This window comes from Anoplopoma fimbria, chromosome 1 (genome assembly GCF_027596085.1).
Source record: "Anoplopoma fimbria isolate UVic2021 breed Golden Eagle Sablefish chromosome 1, Afim_UVic_2022, whole genome shotgun sequence".
Classification (NCBI taxonomy): domain Eukaryota; kingdom Metazoa; phylum Chordata; class Actinopteri; order Perciformes; family Anoplopomatidae; genus Anoplopoma; species Anoplopoma fimbria.
In genome coordinates this window covers 2,961,878-2,976,525 of record NC_072449.1, presented here as the reverse complement: position 1 = coordinate 2,976,525, position 14,648 = coordinate 2,961,878, and the positions used below count along the sequence as shown (strand labels likewise).

Genomic DNA, 14,648 nt, shown 5'->3' with positions numbered 1-14,648 from the left:
CAGTAGCGCAACCTTCCAGGTCCTTCACCTGGGCGGGGGAGGAGACCTGGACTCCTTCTGGACCTGCTCTGGACCAGGTGGAGGCCTGGAAACACTCTCGTCTCTCTGAGATGAAGAGAGGAGGAGCTGAGTGTCCTGTAGATGGACACTCCTCCCTCTGCATCCTCCCATACTTCCTCCTCCTCCTCCTCCTCCTCCTCCTCCTCCTCCTCTATAGTCACTTGTTGTCCATCAGAGACTGGACTTTGTGCACCAGCTCTCGTGCTACCTTCAGGATGTTTTGGACATCGTGACGCTCGGCCATCTCTGTGGATCAGACACACTGTTAGAGAGGAGATTCTAGTTTCTCACATCACCTGCATGAACAAAACGCTTCTTCAATAAGGAAACAAGATTCTCACCAAACCTGTTTGTTTGAACAGAAATCAACTCGTTGGACAACAAATGTCGTTAACTAGTTTATACAATTATCAAACCCTTTAGCTAACTATTAATCAATATAATTCATCGTTATTTTTAGCTCACTATTTTAACTATTAATCATTATTTTTAGCTAATTATTTATCACTAATTTTAGTTCATTATTTCAACTATTTATCAATACCTTTAGCTAATTATTTCCACTATTAATCATTATTTTTAACTCACTTTTTCAACCATTTGACATTCATTTAAGCTAATTATTACAATTTTTTTATTACTTTTAGCCAACTATTTAAACTATTTATCATTATTTTTAGCTAACTATTTCAACTGTTAATCAATCTACTTTATCAAACTAATTGAAACTTTATATCAAAGTATAATATGACTTTTTATGACTTTAATGACTTTTTATGTCATAATATAACAAGAAATGATATGACGTAATATGCTATGATATTTTATTATTTTTTATGACATACTTTACTCTGTCTTTTTTATGGCATTTTATTTCTACAACTTAATTATGACATACTATAATAATATGACTTTTGTATTATATTTGACATTATGTGTGTGTTTCTCACCATTGAAGAACTTAATGATGTCGGTGAAGTCCATGTTGTTGTCCATGATGATCTCACGGTAAACTGTGACCAGCGCCAAGGCCAGGAAGAGAACAAAGTGCCGCGAGGAAATCCTGGAAGCCACCCAGATCACCTCCCACACCGCAAACACGTCCTCGTACAGAAGCTCTGCACACACACACACACACACACACACACACACACACACACACACACACACACACACACACACACACACACACACACACACACACAAAACACACATTTACATAGACAACATATTTTACAGAATCCGAGTTTTTCCATTCCTAGCTAGCTTTGATGAGTCTTTCTAAGAAGCTAAACCTGTTTCTTTGGTCCTGTTCATTGTCAAATATAAAAGTGAGTTTTAGAGGATATTGAACAATAATATTGTCCAATAACTGATGATCATTTTAATCACATGTAGCAGAAAACACCTGACTTTTAACCCTTTAAAGCTCCCCTGCTTTCATCATAAAGATGACAGTAGATAAGGTGCCGCTGAGAGGAAGAGGAGACGCGTCATCGGAGAGGAAGCCTGTACCGATCCTCCTTAAGGCACATCACGTTACCATGGTTACACCTCTGTTAAATGAAACACCTCACGAGGATGTACATCGTGCATGTAGCCTTCATCTGAAATCACTTCCTGGAATGGTAGTCATGACGCTTCTTTAATTCATTCTACTCATGTTTGTAGGTTTTTCCACCTTTTACGTTGCAGACAGTTTTCTTTACTCCTGCACAGTGTTGGGAGAAGTAAAAGTAGCAATACAGTACTGCAGAAATACTCCGTTACAAGTTAAAGTCATGCACTTTTGTACTTGTATAAAAGTGCAAAAAGTATTAGAATCAAAATAAAGTGCCAAAAGTAAAAGTACTCACTATGCAGAAAGGCACATTTCAGAATTATATATATTAAATAATGGGATTATAATTCTTCATGAAAATAAATCCCTTTTATTGTTTATTGCACCTTGTGACGGTACATATATTTTAACAAATACAATCTTAACAAATATATGTACTGCCAGATTGCTAAATCTATCATAATTAATATGTTAATTGTATTTTGTGTCACGAATCTGAAGCTGCAAAGTAACCAGTAACTACTGCTGTCAAATACATGTGGTGGAGTAAAAAGCACAATACTCCCCACATAAATGCAGTGTAGCATAAGTACTATAACCATGTCTGATGTTTATACAATGAACGCTAATACAGGAAGTGCTAAAAATCTACATTTAAGTAAATATTTTGCAGCTAAATCAAATAGTTTACAGGATGTTTAACCTTTGTTCTTTTTTATGAAGCTTTTAATACTTGACTTCTATTTTTACAGGGCTTGTACAAAGGTAATAAAGTAGTCTTTGAATATGAGATATGAGTTTACAGTTAATAAAAATTCCATCACAGGATTAAGGAGGTTGGTTTATGGGGTTTTGTCGGTTACATTTGTTGTCTTTTTTATTCTTCACAGTTAATTTTGTTTGTATGTTGTCTGGTGTTCTGGATAATAAAGCCTTTGTGTGTGCTCGCAGCTATAAACACAACCGTATGAGTGTGATCACGGAGGTCAAAATGACTTATTGCAGCTTTAAAGCAGACAAAAGCAATGAGTTGTAAAACCCCAGGGTCAGTGAAGAGTGAAGGACGTGTTGTTCACCTCTCTTGAAGTCCAGCAGGAACCAGCGGTAACAGAAGTAGAAGTGAGTGTAATCTCCATTCTGCTGCATGAGTTCAAACAGCTCCGAGTCCAGGATCTGACATCAGAGAGAGAGAACAGAGAGAAAATGTCAATGGGTTTCAGTCGAGGTCACACACACACACACACACACACACACACACACACACACACACACACACACACACACACACACACACACACACACACACACACACACACACAGAGTAATCCGTCACCTGGATCAGTGACCTCATGTTGGCAAAGTGAGTGTCCATGGCTCCGCCGTTTGGGAAGTTCTGAGTCATCCTCTTCATCAGCTGAGTGAAGCAGCTGTAGGCCAGACACTCTGACACAGAGGAAGAACAGAAGGCTCATGTAGGCAGGACGGCACTTAAACTCTTACCACGTACACAATTTGTTTTTGTTTTTCTGCAACAAATAATATCTGAATATCAAACACATGATATAACAGTCACTGTTTATGCAGAGTTGGGGGTGACACCACCTTATGAAACAGACAGAATGATGTCAGAGAAAGATGAATTAGAAAGGGATTCATGCATAACACGCTGCATGGTCGCTACTGCATTTTTTATGCAAGCTATTATTTCTATTCTTAAAGTTACTACAAGGAACTTTCATTTTGTGTTAGTTCCTCACAGTAACTTTAAATAAATTTGGCATTTTAGCTTCATTTCGTTGTAGCTACTGGGTCTATTTTTCATCTGTGACATTTACAATAAAAATCACAGATTTATAAAGTATATGATGATTCTTTCTCCTCACCATCATCCAGGATGACCATGAGCGGAGCGAGGAGGTCACACATGCCCTGAACGTAGCCGATCTCGAGATGCTCCCACACATAGCTGCAGACAAGAAGAACAAATCACATTCAACTCACCAGATGTAATGCGGCAAATGAGAGAATTACTTTTATTTGATTGTGTCCATTTTCTTTTACTAAATACTTTAACTCTAACTTTTACTTTAAGTACATTTCAAACAGAAATATTGCACATTTTACGACAATTTATTTTTCCTGACAGCTGTAGTTATAAGTTAATTTGATGATGTTTTTTTCATTTTCACATACAAAACTCTCTATGCACAAGATACAACACATTGTTTGAGATCAAACTACTACTTATTGTAATATAAAGCAGTTGAATTTAGCACCACCTTGATGAGAACGGAGAGAATAAACCAAAACAGTTAAATTGTTGGCTGTAAAATCAAAACAACGAGCTGAAAGAAGCTAAAAGGCTCCACAGAGCTGAAAGGAGCTGCAGTCAGGTAGTCAACTCTGCAGGTTTATAACTAATATGTATATTTACAGCTTTAGCAGCTTTAATTGAAGGATCTTCTTCTTCTACACACCTGCACATGATGTTGCGTAGTTTCTCCAGGTTGGCCGTGGTGAAGTAATAATAGTTGCGGTCGCAGCGCTGCACATCTTTGTCTATCCGGTGGAGGTTGAGGGCGACCGTGTCCAGTAGCTCGATCTGCACAAAGGAGACATAGTTTGCAACATCAGTGGATTACTAAAATGTAAATTAAAGATACCCTTTTATGCTTTTCCACTTTTTCCCTCTTTATTAGTGTGTTATATATATTTTTGTACATGTAAAAGGTCCGTAGAGTGTAAAACCTGAAGTCCACGCCTAAAAGGAGTTACCCTCCCCCTCAGAAGCTCCTGAGCTCCTGAAACGGCTCCATTGAATTATTTCCTTCACTTCTGTAACTTTATGAGGTCACAATGTAACTTTATGAGGTCACAATGTTACAGAAGTGACGTAAAACTCCTTTCCGGCTAGTTTATATATTCATACACTAAACACACCGTATATGAGGAGAGTGACGGTGATACGGCCTCTGCAGCAGCTCCGTTGGTCACCAGTTTGTCCAGCTGACTGCAGAGCCGGTCCTCCGTCAGAGGACCCATGCAGCCCCCCATCACACCCGGCGTCCGGCCCTCCTCCCCGCCCCCCCCTTCCTCCTCCGTGCTCTGACCGTCGTCTATGCTGGACAGGATCTGGGAATGAGCAGAGGTCACTGAGTAGTTTCTGGAGGAGGGGAGACCCGAGTCGGGGGAGTCGAACTCCACCAAAGGGCGCTCCTCTGCAGGCGGGGCTGCGGGGGGAACTAGGGTGGTCATGGTGGGGGTGCCGTCCTCTCCACTGGGGGTCTCCTGGCTCCCTGCGTCCGGCTCGTCCACAGACATGAACACCTGCAGAAGAGTGGAGCTTTAGAAGTGAGGGCAGGGATGCAGGATGTGGGATCACACAGCAAATCATATCGTATCGATCGTTATGATTTCACCACGGAATTCATGAGCGTTGATTTCTCCTTTCTCATACTATTCCAATCAGAAGTTGTCCATTAAATAACTTAAATTTGTCTTTTTTTTTAAACCAGAAGAATGCACAGAATCTGTAATCACTTCCTGGAAGTGTAGGAATTACATTTCCTGCACTTCCCTTAAATGCACCATGTCCACATCTTTTTAAACTCTACAAAACTACACTCAGAGCCCAAATCAAGAGAACCAAGATGACATCACCAGAGTTATTTCCTTAGATGTTACTGTATAAAACAGATGCCGTTCATCTTTAGGTATAATAAGTAAGTTGCACTGATGCATTATGGGTTATTGGCTATGTAACAAACATTCTTTATTTTGGAGTCACATGTTTTGTCGCCGTTCTTCACCTCGTTGCTGAGCGTGGAGTCTCTGTGGACGAGTCTCAGGACGTGACTGTCGATGCTGCTGCCCGACGAGAGCTTGGCAAAGATGGCTGACTGCATCTCCTTCTCCCTCTGCTTGACGATCACCTCGCAGGCCTTCCACTCACGCATCACCTGCTGGTAGCGCTCGCTGATCTTTGCATCAATCTTCGGAAAGAAAAATTTAAAATCACACAATGCTTTTTTTTTCATATTACGAGACACATTAAAGAGGCCCTATTATGCTTTTCCACTTTTTCCCTCTTCTTTAGTGTGTTATATATATTTTTGTACATGTAAAAGGTCCGTAGAGTGTAAAACCTGAAGTCCACGCCTAAAAGGAGTTACCCTCCACCTCAGAAGCTCCTGAGCTCCTGAAACGGCTCCATTGAATTCTCTACTTCACTTCTGTAACTTTATGAGGTCACAATGTAACTTTATGAGGTCATAATGTTACGGAAGTGTCGTAAAAAGCTAGTTTGGCTCTCAAACAACAAAAGAGAGAGACAGAGCTGAAGAGTTTTTTGAAATGTGAAACGTTGACCAATCACAACAGACTTTGCTTTCTGGAGGGAGGAGCTACAAAGGAGCGTTTCAGAGAGAGGGTGAGAAGAGGTGCTGCAGGACAGAATAATGAGAAAAACAAGGAGGATTATGAGCATTAACACATGTAAACATGTTGTAACTGTAACTAGAGATAAAAATATGCATCCGGAAAATAGCATAATAGGGCCTATTTAAGAACAGAGTATGTATGTGGTAGTTATACCTGGCTCATGTCCTTTTTGCCCATTCCAAACTTGTAGTGTCCTAGCAGGAAAGGCCACACCTCCTTCCTGATGTCGTGCTGCACACCTCCGTAATAAACCAGCCTCAGCAGCTCCAGCTCCTTATAGTTCTACACACACAAGATTAACAAACCACAAGAAGAAGAAGAAGGATGACAGGAAGAAGAAGTTAGCGCTGAAAGGAACAAAGAGAAAAGAGGAAGTGCATCAATAATGGAAAGGAGAAGAAGAGTGATTGCGACCCATTCAGGAGGGAAGACACAGACGAGTGCAGAAGATAAAGAGCTCAGATATGAATAGAGTGTAAATTAGTGGATGAAAGATCACAGCGGCTCCTTTAATAGCTACGATGGTATCATACTGCACTCATTAAATCTCCATTAGAGTGAAGGAGGAGCACATGATTCCTGACATTCTATTAATATACAGTAAAGGAGGATACACTTCTTAATATATGAGGGGAGGACAGAATGATTTAAGTGAAGCTCAGCTCATCTCACTTTATAAAATATTACAGTAAATGAGGTTTGCACGGACACCCACACAGCTCAACATCATGATTTATCTAAAGGGGAGAGATCAATACTGATGACTCAAAGATGACTTGGCACATCTGAGGTGATTTCTGGCTTTTTTAAATTCACTGGCCTGCAGGTAAAAAAGGAGGCAGGAAGATGAAGATCCTTAGTCTTTGGGTCTCGCCGTATTAAACCCACCTTGCAGTCTTTCTGGTATTTGCTCCACACCTCCTTGCTGAGCCCCCCCGACGCCTCACAGGGTCGGTCTGGAGGGACGATGTTGTGGTTGACCAGAGCCGACAGGTGAGTCCGCACGGTGGACAGGTGACGGCAGTAGGCCAGCCCTGATGGGACAGACATATATATAGTATTATTATTTGTTACACACAATATTCCTATTAATATTATTGTGTACATTTTTATGCTTTGCAAAGTAAACCAGGTGATTGTGCCACCTATCAAAAGCCATAAATTGTTATTAATTATCCCTCAAAGTGTAAATGTCTTTCTCAATTGTTTGAAAGTGTAAAATGAGCATTTGTTGCAAGCTCCTCCTTCTGATGACACTTCTTTAGAATACGACACCTCCCATTGGCGACAGTGTTGCACTTCATTATGTTATTATACATCGACTATGTTGTAATCAGGCGGCCTCCATTTCTGTCTCAATCTCTAGTTTCAAGTCTTCTTCAATACAGCATGATGTTCATTTAGTAAATTATGCTCCATTTAGAGTCAAACAGACCATAAACTACACCGTGATTGACAGGTCTCTGTGGATCAACCCTTTTCTAACAGTAGGCCCACTATTGAAGATCAATGAAGAATCAATTTACAAGGTTTCTGCTCACACAGGTTGTGTATTAAGCAAGAAAGGTCAATACACCAGCTGAACATCATCATGTGAATAAACAATGAACAACATGCACTAAAATGTCTTCAATGACAGGAGATTCATGTAAACTTGGTAACTATAACGATCTTTAAATCACTATCTACAGGCGTAATGCATTCTTAGACTTATTTATGTTGCACATTAGCCTAAAAGTATTGATACCAAACCATGCTGTTTATATGTATTTATGTGCTGACAGCATTGTTTTGTATTTGGAATATTTGTAAACCTGCTTTTGACTTAATATTTCTTTGTTGCATTGCTACATTGAGCTAAAAGAACTCATAAATCAAATGTATTGGTAAAACAATAACTTCTTCGGACTGATTCTGTAATTAAACACAGGTCTCCTCTGAGAAACCTTATTTCAATAAGACTTTGACATATTCAGAGGGATTATTCATTACAGTTTGTAAACTTACTGACTCATCACGTTGTGGTGGCTGCTGCATGGAGCTGTACATTATGTTCAAAATGACTTTAATTGATTTTAAAATCAATTGTGCTCTCGACTGGAAGCCCACAGTGCAATGAAGCTACAGCTTACTGCAGGCTGAACATTTCAGAGCCAATGGGAATTGCTGTTGTATAAAGAAAGGTTGTTTGTGTGTGTGTATTTACATATCTACAATGTATAAATACATCATTTTGTATAATTGTTCGACCGGCTTGTATGATATTTTCATTCATTAAACTCAAATTAAAATAGTAACTGTTGCTTCACTGTGTGTAAGCAAGCAGTTTAAGAGTCTGTTCATTAATGTCACAATCACAATATTCAGAAAACAGCATTAACGTATGAAATGAATGTTTGAATACTTTGCAGAGGCGACATGATGAACTTACATCCATAGAAGGCTCTGGAGACGATCTGCCTCTTCATGTTCTGGCAGAGCATCTTTAGAGGAATACTGATGGAAAGAAAAGAAACATACCATAATTATAAAACCACTGATTTGTAAGGGTTATTCTTTATATATTTGCTTTTAATTAAGAATTTCTCCGACATGGATTAAAGCTGAGGCTAGAACAAAGAAGAGTCTTTAGTGCCTTAATGCGTTTTTTTCTAATGGCTAGCTGGACGAGATGCTGCAAACATAAGATCTCTGACTCCTTACAATTCAATTTCACTAAATCAACAATTGTTGCCATATTGTGGTAACACTTACAATATTCTCATGCAGGGATTTCACTTTTAATGTGTGTTGGCGGGACATTAAACAAATAACAGCTGTTTCTGCTCCTCCCTCATCACATCCACGACCCTGTTTGACCAAAGTTTGATTTTCTGTCTCCATGCAGCAGCCAAGATGGCAGCAAATGGTAGATGAAATGTCAAATTGGCTTTTTAACCCTTTTAGATCAAATCTCCAGTCAGCTAGTTAACAATATATGCACACAAAAACCCCAATTTCTTCATATTTTTTGAATCAAACGTTTCTTTCTGTAAAACTAAATATGAAGTTTATTTATGTTATCTAACACCAACCAAAGTTAACCAATAAAATATAGACGTTCATCAATCAATACATCTGGAACTTTTATCAACAGGGAAGCAGTGTGTGGAGCTCCGAATCACGCTACGCTCTAATCCCGCCTTCTTTTTTGGGAGTCCAATCAAATATGAAGGATTTGCTATTAGAAATATCATCAAAAGCACTAGAATGAGTCAGAGGATCACAGATATCTGTCTCATGTACTACTATCAGGACGTAGTGACAGTTTAACAATCTGAACCCTAAAACCCACCGGAGGTATAAAAAAAGCATGTTTTCACTAAACAATTGTCAAAACTACACATCAGATTGTCATCTTCCTGACGGTACCCGAACACATCATGTGTGACGAATGCTTCTGTCAGAAAAAGCAACCAAAATAAAACTGTAAATTGTGATATTTAATCAAAAACATTTTTTTTTTTTTTACAGTCTCATTTAAAAGTTTGCTACAAATTAACCGTTTTTTTTAACCTGATTCTGTAAAAAACATAAAATTCTGAGCTCCTCTGCCCAACTAGGAAGCCATGATTGATTCACCTGAGACCAGCAGTCACGTGACAACAATTCTGTAAAACTTCTACTGAAGTGAGTGCATTTAGCAGAGGACATTTTTGCACAAAATACATTTTTTTTTATTCTTTCTACTTCTTGTCATGATTGTTTTGTTTCCATAGAAGTGCAGAACTTTAATATTGCAGTGAACATCAAGGCCACAGAGAGAAAAATGGGACAGGTGCAACAAAACGCACCCAAAACTGCTTGGGGTTCAGAGGATAAAGCAAACGTTAGAAAAAGTTATTTCTTTTAAAGGACGTACGTGTGAATGTCTGATGAGTTGTGGATGCAGGTGCAGCCGCCCGGGTAGTCCAACGACAACTCGCTGCCGGCCGTGGAGCAGGACAGGCACAGAGGTTCGAGAGCGCCTGCTTCGGCCTGTTGCCACGACGACGGGCTGCCTCCGAAACCCTGCATCTCAATCATCTCCCCGTGGTCTAAAAACCAGAGAGAGAGAGTGAAAGTGAGAAGACAGAGAGAGAGAGATAGGGGTCTCTGTGTTCTGAGACAAAATGGACGCTGCTGGTTTCATACACGACTCTCTTACATATTATGACGTAGGCCCCTCAGCTCAACCATAAATACATCTTTACATGTATTGTGTTATTCATGACATCAAGAGATGAGGAGATGGATGAAAGTTTTCACAGTCATGTTACATGTGAGAGCTGGAAATAAAACAAGCGAAGAGAGGAAACCAAAAGTGGAAAAGAGGGGGAGGAAGGGGGGAGGAGTTGAGGAAGCAGGAAACGGTTGCCGTGGAAGCGACAGTCAGAGGGAGGATGCGGGAGGAAGCCATGCTGGTTCAGTTCATGCAGAGGTGGAGGAAGAGGAGAGAGGAGGAGGAGAAGAAGAAGAAGAAGAGGAAGAGGAAGTGAAGGAGCTGACAAGAGGAGGAGACAGGGACGAGGCTTTGGGGGAGGGGGCCATGCAGGATGCAAAAAGCCAGAACAAGAAATCATCTCATAAACAACAAAAACAAACAGACAGAAGGGGAGGAAAAAAAACAAAACATAAAAAAATTCAACATTTAATAATAATGCTCTTCACCTTAATTCTTCAGGTTGGAGCTGATGACCTGTCATAAATATGAAGCTGCGCTTTTTATTGGTCGTTCATTAAAACCCCCTCAAAAAAACAAAATGATATTAAGACCGGAAAAAAAAAAAAGCAAACAGAAAAAATGCTGGAGCGAGACCGACATTTGACCTCCCCCCTCTTTACTTTAGGACTAGATCGATCATCAACTTATTGTTTTTTTGGGCACAAACGCTCCACGTCTCTACTACTGCGGAACCCCACAGGACCGTAATGAGAGGGGTGTGGGAGGGAAGGGGGTGAGGGGGAGGAGGGGGAGGGTGGTGGCGAGGTTAGTGAAGAATTACAGTGAACAGCATCGCAGCAAACGACTGCACAAACAGAGGAGGAACAACTGAGAAAAGTCGGAGAAGAAGAGAGAAACCAAAACAAACAGAGGAGGATTTTTTTTTCATCACAAATACGTAGAAACACAAAGTTGTTCTTAAAAAAACAAAACACAATGAAATAAGTGCATCTTCCCCATGCAAAAAACTGTCAGGCATGTTGCAAGTGAGAAATGAAAGGACAAAAAGAAGGAAAGTCAAATTAAAAAGTGCACAAAAAAAACAAATAAACAAATTAAAGCAAATTATCAAAGCGATCCTTGGCCACGACAGCAGAAACCCAAAAGTGTTTGAGGCATGCTTCCAGAGCTAAACCATAGACTGTTTATAGGAAGTGGACGTAGTCATGGTGACGTCACCCATTGGTTTGTGGACTTTTTTGAAGCCCCGAATTCTACGATTTTGCCATCGCCATCTTGGATTACGGCGTCGCCATGTTGTTTTTTGCGCAACCAATGAACAGAAGTGACCATATTTTGACTGAGGAGGAGTGACGTAGAGACGCCGTATACGTCTCTGGTAGAGACCTGTCAATCACTGTGTAAGAAAATTGTAGAATTATGGGATTGGAAATTGGCTGAAAATCTACTCGGAAAAAAGACTTGAAGTGGAGTACCCCAGGGATCTGTTACGGGTCCTTACCTTTTTATACTTAATTTTTTTTAATGGTATTTGCAATGTATTGCATTGTTATTTTTTTGCAGACAATACCAATTTATTTTGTTCAGGGAAACATTTTAAGGAATTTATGTTCTTTTGAAAACAAAATGTACATATTTTTGGGGAAATCGTAGAAACTAAAACATGGTAAACTCCCAGAACGCAAAGCAACCTGTCAATAATAAGTTAGCCCCGCCCTAAAGCATACCCTGCTTTATGGTCTGTTTGACTCTAAATGGAGCATCATTTACTAAATGAACATCATGCTGTATTGAAGAAGACTTGAAACTAGAGATTGAGACCATAAACTCATGTTTACAATGTTTACTGAGGGAATAAATCAAGAGAGAAGTAGAGTCATTTTCTCATAGACTTCTATACAACCAGAGGAGTCGCCCCCTGGTGGACACTAGAGAAAATGCAGCTTTAAGACACTTCCTTATCTGTTTCACCCTTAGAACTGGAGGTTGCAGCCTGAGCTATACCCTCTCGTAACTCTAAGGCACTGCAAATCCCAGAATGCAAAGCAGCCAGAAAAAGGCCATTGCCCTAGCTGAGGATTTGACAGTGTGTGTTTCAGAAGATTTCTGCAAAGCCAGTGGATTAAACTGTGTCGCTGAGAGGTGGGAAAGAAAAGGAAGAGACAAACGGATTGACATTAACGGTGCATGTCAGCGGTGACAGTGGCATTAACTGATTCTATCTGTGACAACGAGTAATTGTGCCAGATTACAATGTGCAGCGACGATTAACTTCCAGCTGTCATTTATAGAAAATTCAGACCTCAAAAGAAGCTGTAAAATGTGCTGAGTAAATGCTATAGAATCGTCTACCAGTGTCTGAGATTGTATTTTATTCGGCGCTAGAGATAATCCTAAATCATCCGACTGCTTATTGTCAGTCTTTGTAACTGTTTTATCACGATGTCGCTCATTCCCTCAGACTTCCTCTCCACTTCCTGTCTTCCTCCAGCTGACACTCAAACCTGCAGCTTTGCAAACAAAATTTCCCAATTTTACAGACTTTTGTCATCTTTTTACTGCTTTACTTCTTAATTTCTTTATTATTACTTTTATTTAATTTATCTATTTTTATTGGAATTCTGTTCTTATCGTATCAATGTTTTTTATTGTTTCATCTATTGTACTGTTGGATCAGGGTTTAAATTTGACTTTAGTTTGTCTTGCTTTTGCTTTTGCTCTGTCTGTAAAGTTATTATTAATAATAATCTTACTATAGTTACACAGTAGAATGTGCTGACAGCTATCTGCTACACTTTCACTTTAATAAAACCTTGACACACAGAACAATGTGAACTACGGTGTCTGATAAGGGCCAAAACACGGCACAACGGTCCTAAGCATTGGCATTAGCAGAAATGTGCTGCAGCTTAAGAAACAAAAGGTACATATTCTTTTTATTATTACATTCAGTTTTCCCTTTCATCTCTCAGGTGAGGGAGGAGCCAACGGTCCTCTGTAGCTCCGTATCGTGCTAAACCCTAAGTCCGCCCACTTTTAACCGTCCAATCGAATGCAAAGGATTTGATTTAAATCCCTCTTTTAACCTTACGCGGTCCAAATATTCTGTTTCACAATGACAAACGTCACAGTGCAGATGATAAAGATTCTCCAACTTCAGTTTCACTGGGACTTTAAGAAAACTTTGCTTGTCAATTTCGTGTTGATCAACCTTGAACGCAGGCAACTCCCGCCTACTCCACACTGTTGGGCTCAGCCTCAGGACGCACACATACAGGCAGACGAAGCTGGGAGGGTGGGGGGGGGAGAGAGAGGAGGGCCTGGGAGGAGGGGGGATGATGGGAGGGATGCAGGGAGGGACGTCTGAAGCCGGGGGTGAGGTCTCAGGATCGGAGCGGGGGGGTTTGGTTTGGTTGGGTGTGTTAAGGTGATAAAAACCTTTCATGACATTAGGGTCTGTGAGGTTCCGCGAGCAGATCATTGAGATCATAGCATGGAGCCTATCTTCCTCTTCCTCGTCGTCGTCCAGCGACGGAGCGCGGCTGCCCGTGGTGTGGTGGTAGTTTATGGTGACTGCTTGCACCAGTGGGACAACAAAGAACACAGTTAGAACAGTGTCACCCTGCAGGCCTTTGGGAAGAGCATTGTGGGTAAAGACGCCAAAACTTGCACCCGTACTTTGCAAACACATCAAGCAAATAAACAGTTCTTATTCTATTCAAAAAGGCAAAAGCAATCACAGAGATGAGAGTTAATAGTTAACTGTTGTGTGCAGCCTTTTCTACCGCCTCGGGGATGTTTTGTACCGGCGTGCACGACAACGTAGAAGTGTTACTTACTGGCGTCTTGGCGGTATCCGGGGTAGACGATGCGAAACACATAGTCGGCGGCTGTCTCCTCCTCGCCGTTCCTGTCCTGGTCGAGGAGTCGGGCATTGCTGCTCCTCTTCTTCAGTTTAGGGAACACTTTTCCCTGAGAAACACAAACAAACGTATTAAAGGTTACAAAAGGTTTCACTGTTTTGCAAATGTTGCAATTTCACAGCCCCAGCTCTAATTGTTTTAATTATTCACTGGAAAGGCTACTATAGATCATTAATACTTTAAATTGCAGATAATTAATAAGAAAATTAAAGAATTATAGAATAACAAGTTGGCTGAAAAGCTACTAGGAAAAAAATCTTGAAGTGGAGTACCCCAGGAATCTGTTATGGGTCCTTAACTTTTTATACTTTATGGTATTTGCAATGTACTGCATTGTAAAATTAGTAATTTTTGCAGACGATACAAATTTATTTTGCTTTTGAAACATTTTAAGGAACTTTTGAAAACAAAATGTATATATATATATATTTTTTAAATCGAAGAGAAAAGACGGACAACT

The 14,648-nt window shown here is 40.2% G+C and overlaps 1 protein-coding gene across 1 annotated transcript in view; it reads right to left on the bottom strand.

Moving 5' to 3' along the window:
* Nucleotides 1–217: 217 nt before the first annotated feature.
* Nucleotides 218–14,648, bottom strand: part of sgsm2 (small G protein signaling modulator 2) — a 75,944-nt gene continuing 61,513 nt past the window's right edge. Inside the window, exons 11-24 of the mRNA XM_054601555.1 lie at nucleotides 14,105–14,237; nucleotides 13,704–13,841; nucleotides 9,963–10,137; nucleotides 8,493–8,557; nucleotides 6,950–7,095; nucleotides 6,215–6,343; nucleotides 5,431–5,613; nucleotides 4,562–4,948; nucleotides 4,099–4,223; nucleotides 3,505–3,587; nucleotides 2,955–3,064; nucleotides 2,698–2,794; nucleotides 1,011–1,178; nucleotides 218–306 (exon numbers count right to left, since the gene is read on the bottom strand). Of these exons, the coding sequence (XP_054457530.1) occupies nucleotides 218–306; nucleotides 1,011–1,178; nucleotides 2,698–2,794; nucleotides 2,955–3,064; nucleotides 3,505–3,587; nucleotides 4,099–4,223; nucleotides 4,562–4,948; nucleotides 5,431–5,613; nucleotides 6,215–6,343; nucleotides 6,950–7,095; nucleotides 8,493–8,557; nucleotides 9,963–10,137; nucleotides 13,704–13,841; nucleotides 14,105–14,237 (2,028 nt within the window). The remainder of the gene's footprint in view (nucleotides 307–1,010; nucleotides 1,179–2,697; nucleotides 2,795–2,954; nucleotides 3,065–3,504; nucleotides 3,588–4,098; nucleotides 4,224–4,561; nucleotides 4,949–5,430; nucleotides 5,614–6,214; nucleotides 6,344–6,949; nucleotides 7,096–8,492; nucleotides 8,558–9,962; nucleotides 10,138–13,703; nucleotides 13,842–14,104; nucleotides 14,238–14,648) is intronic.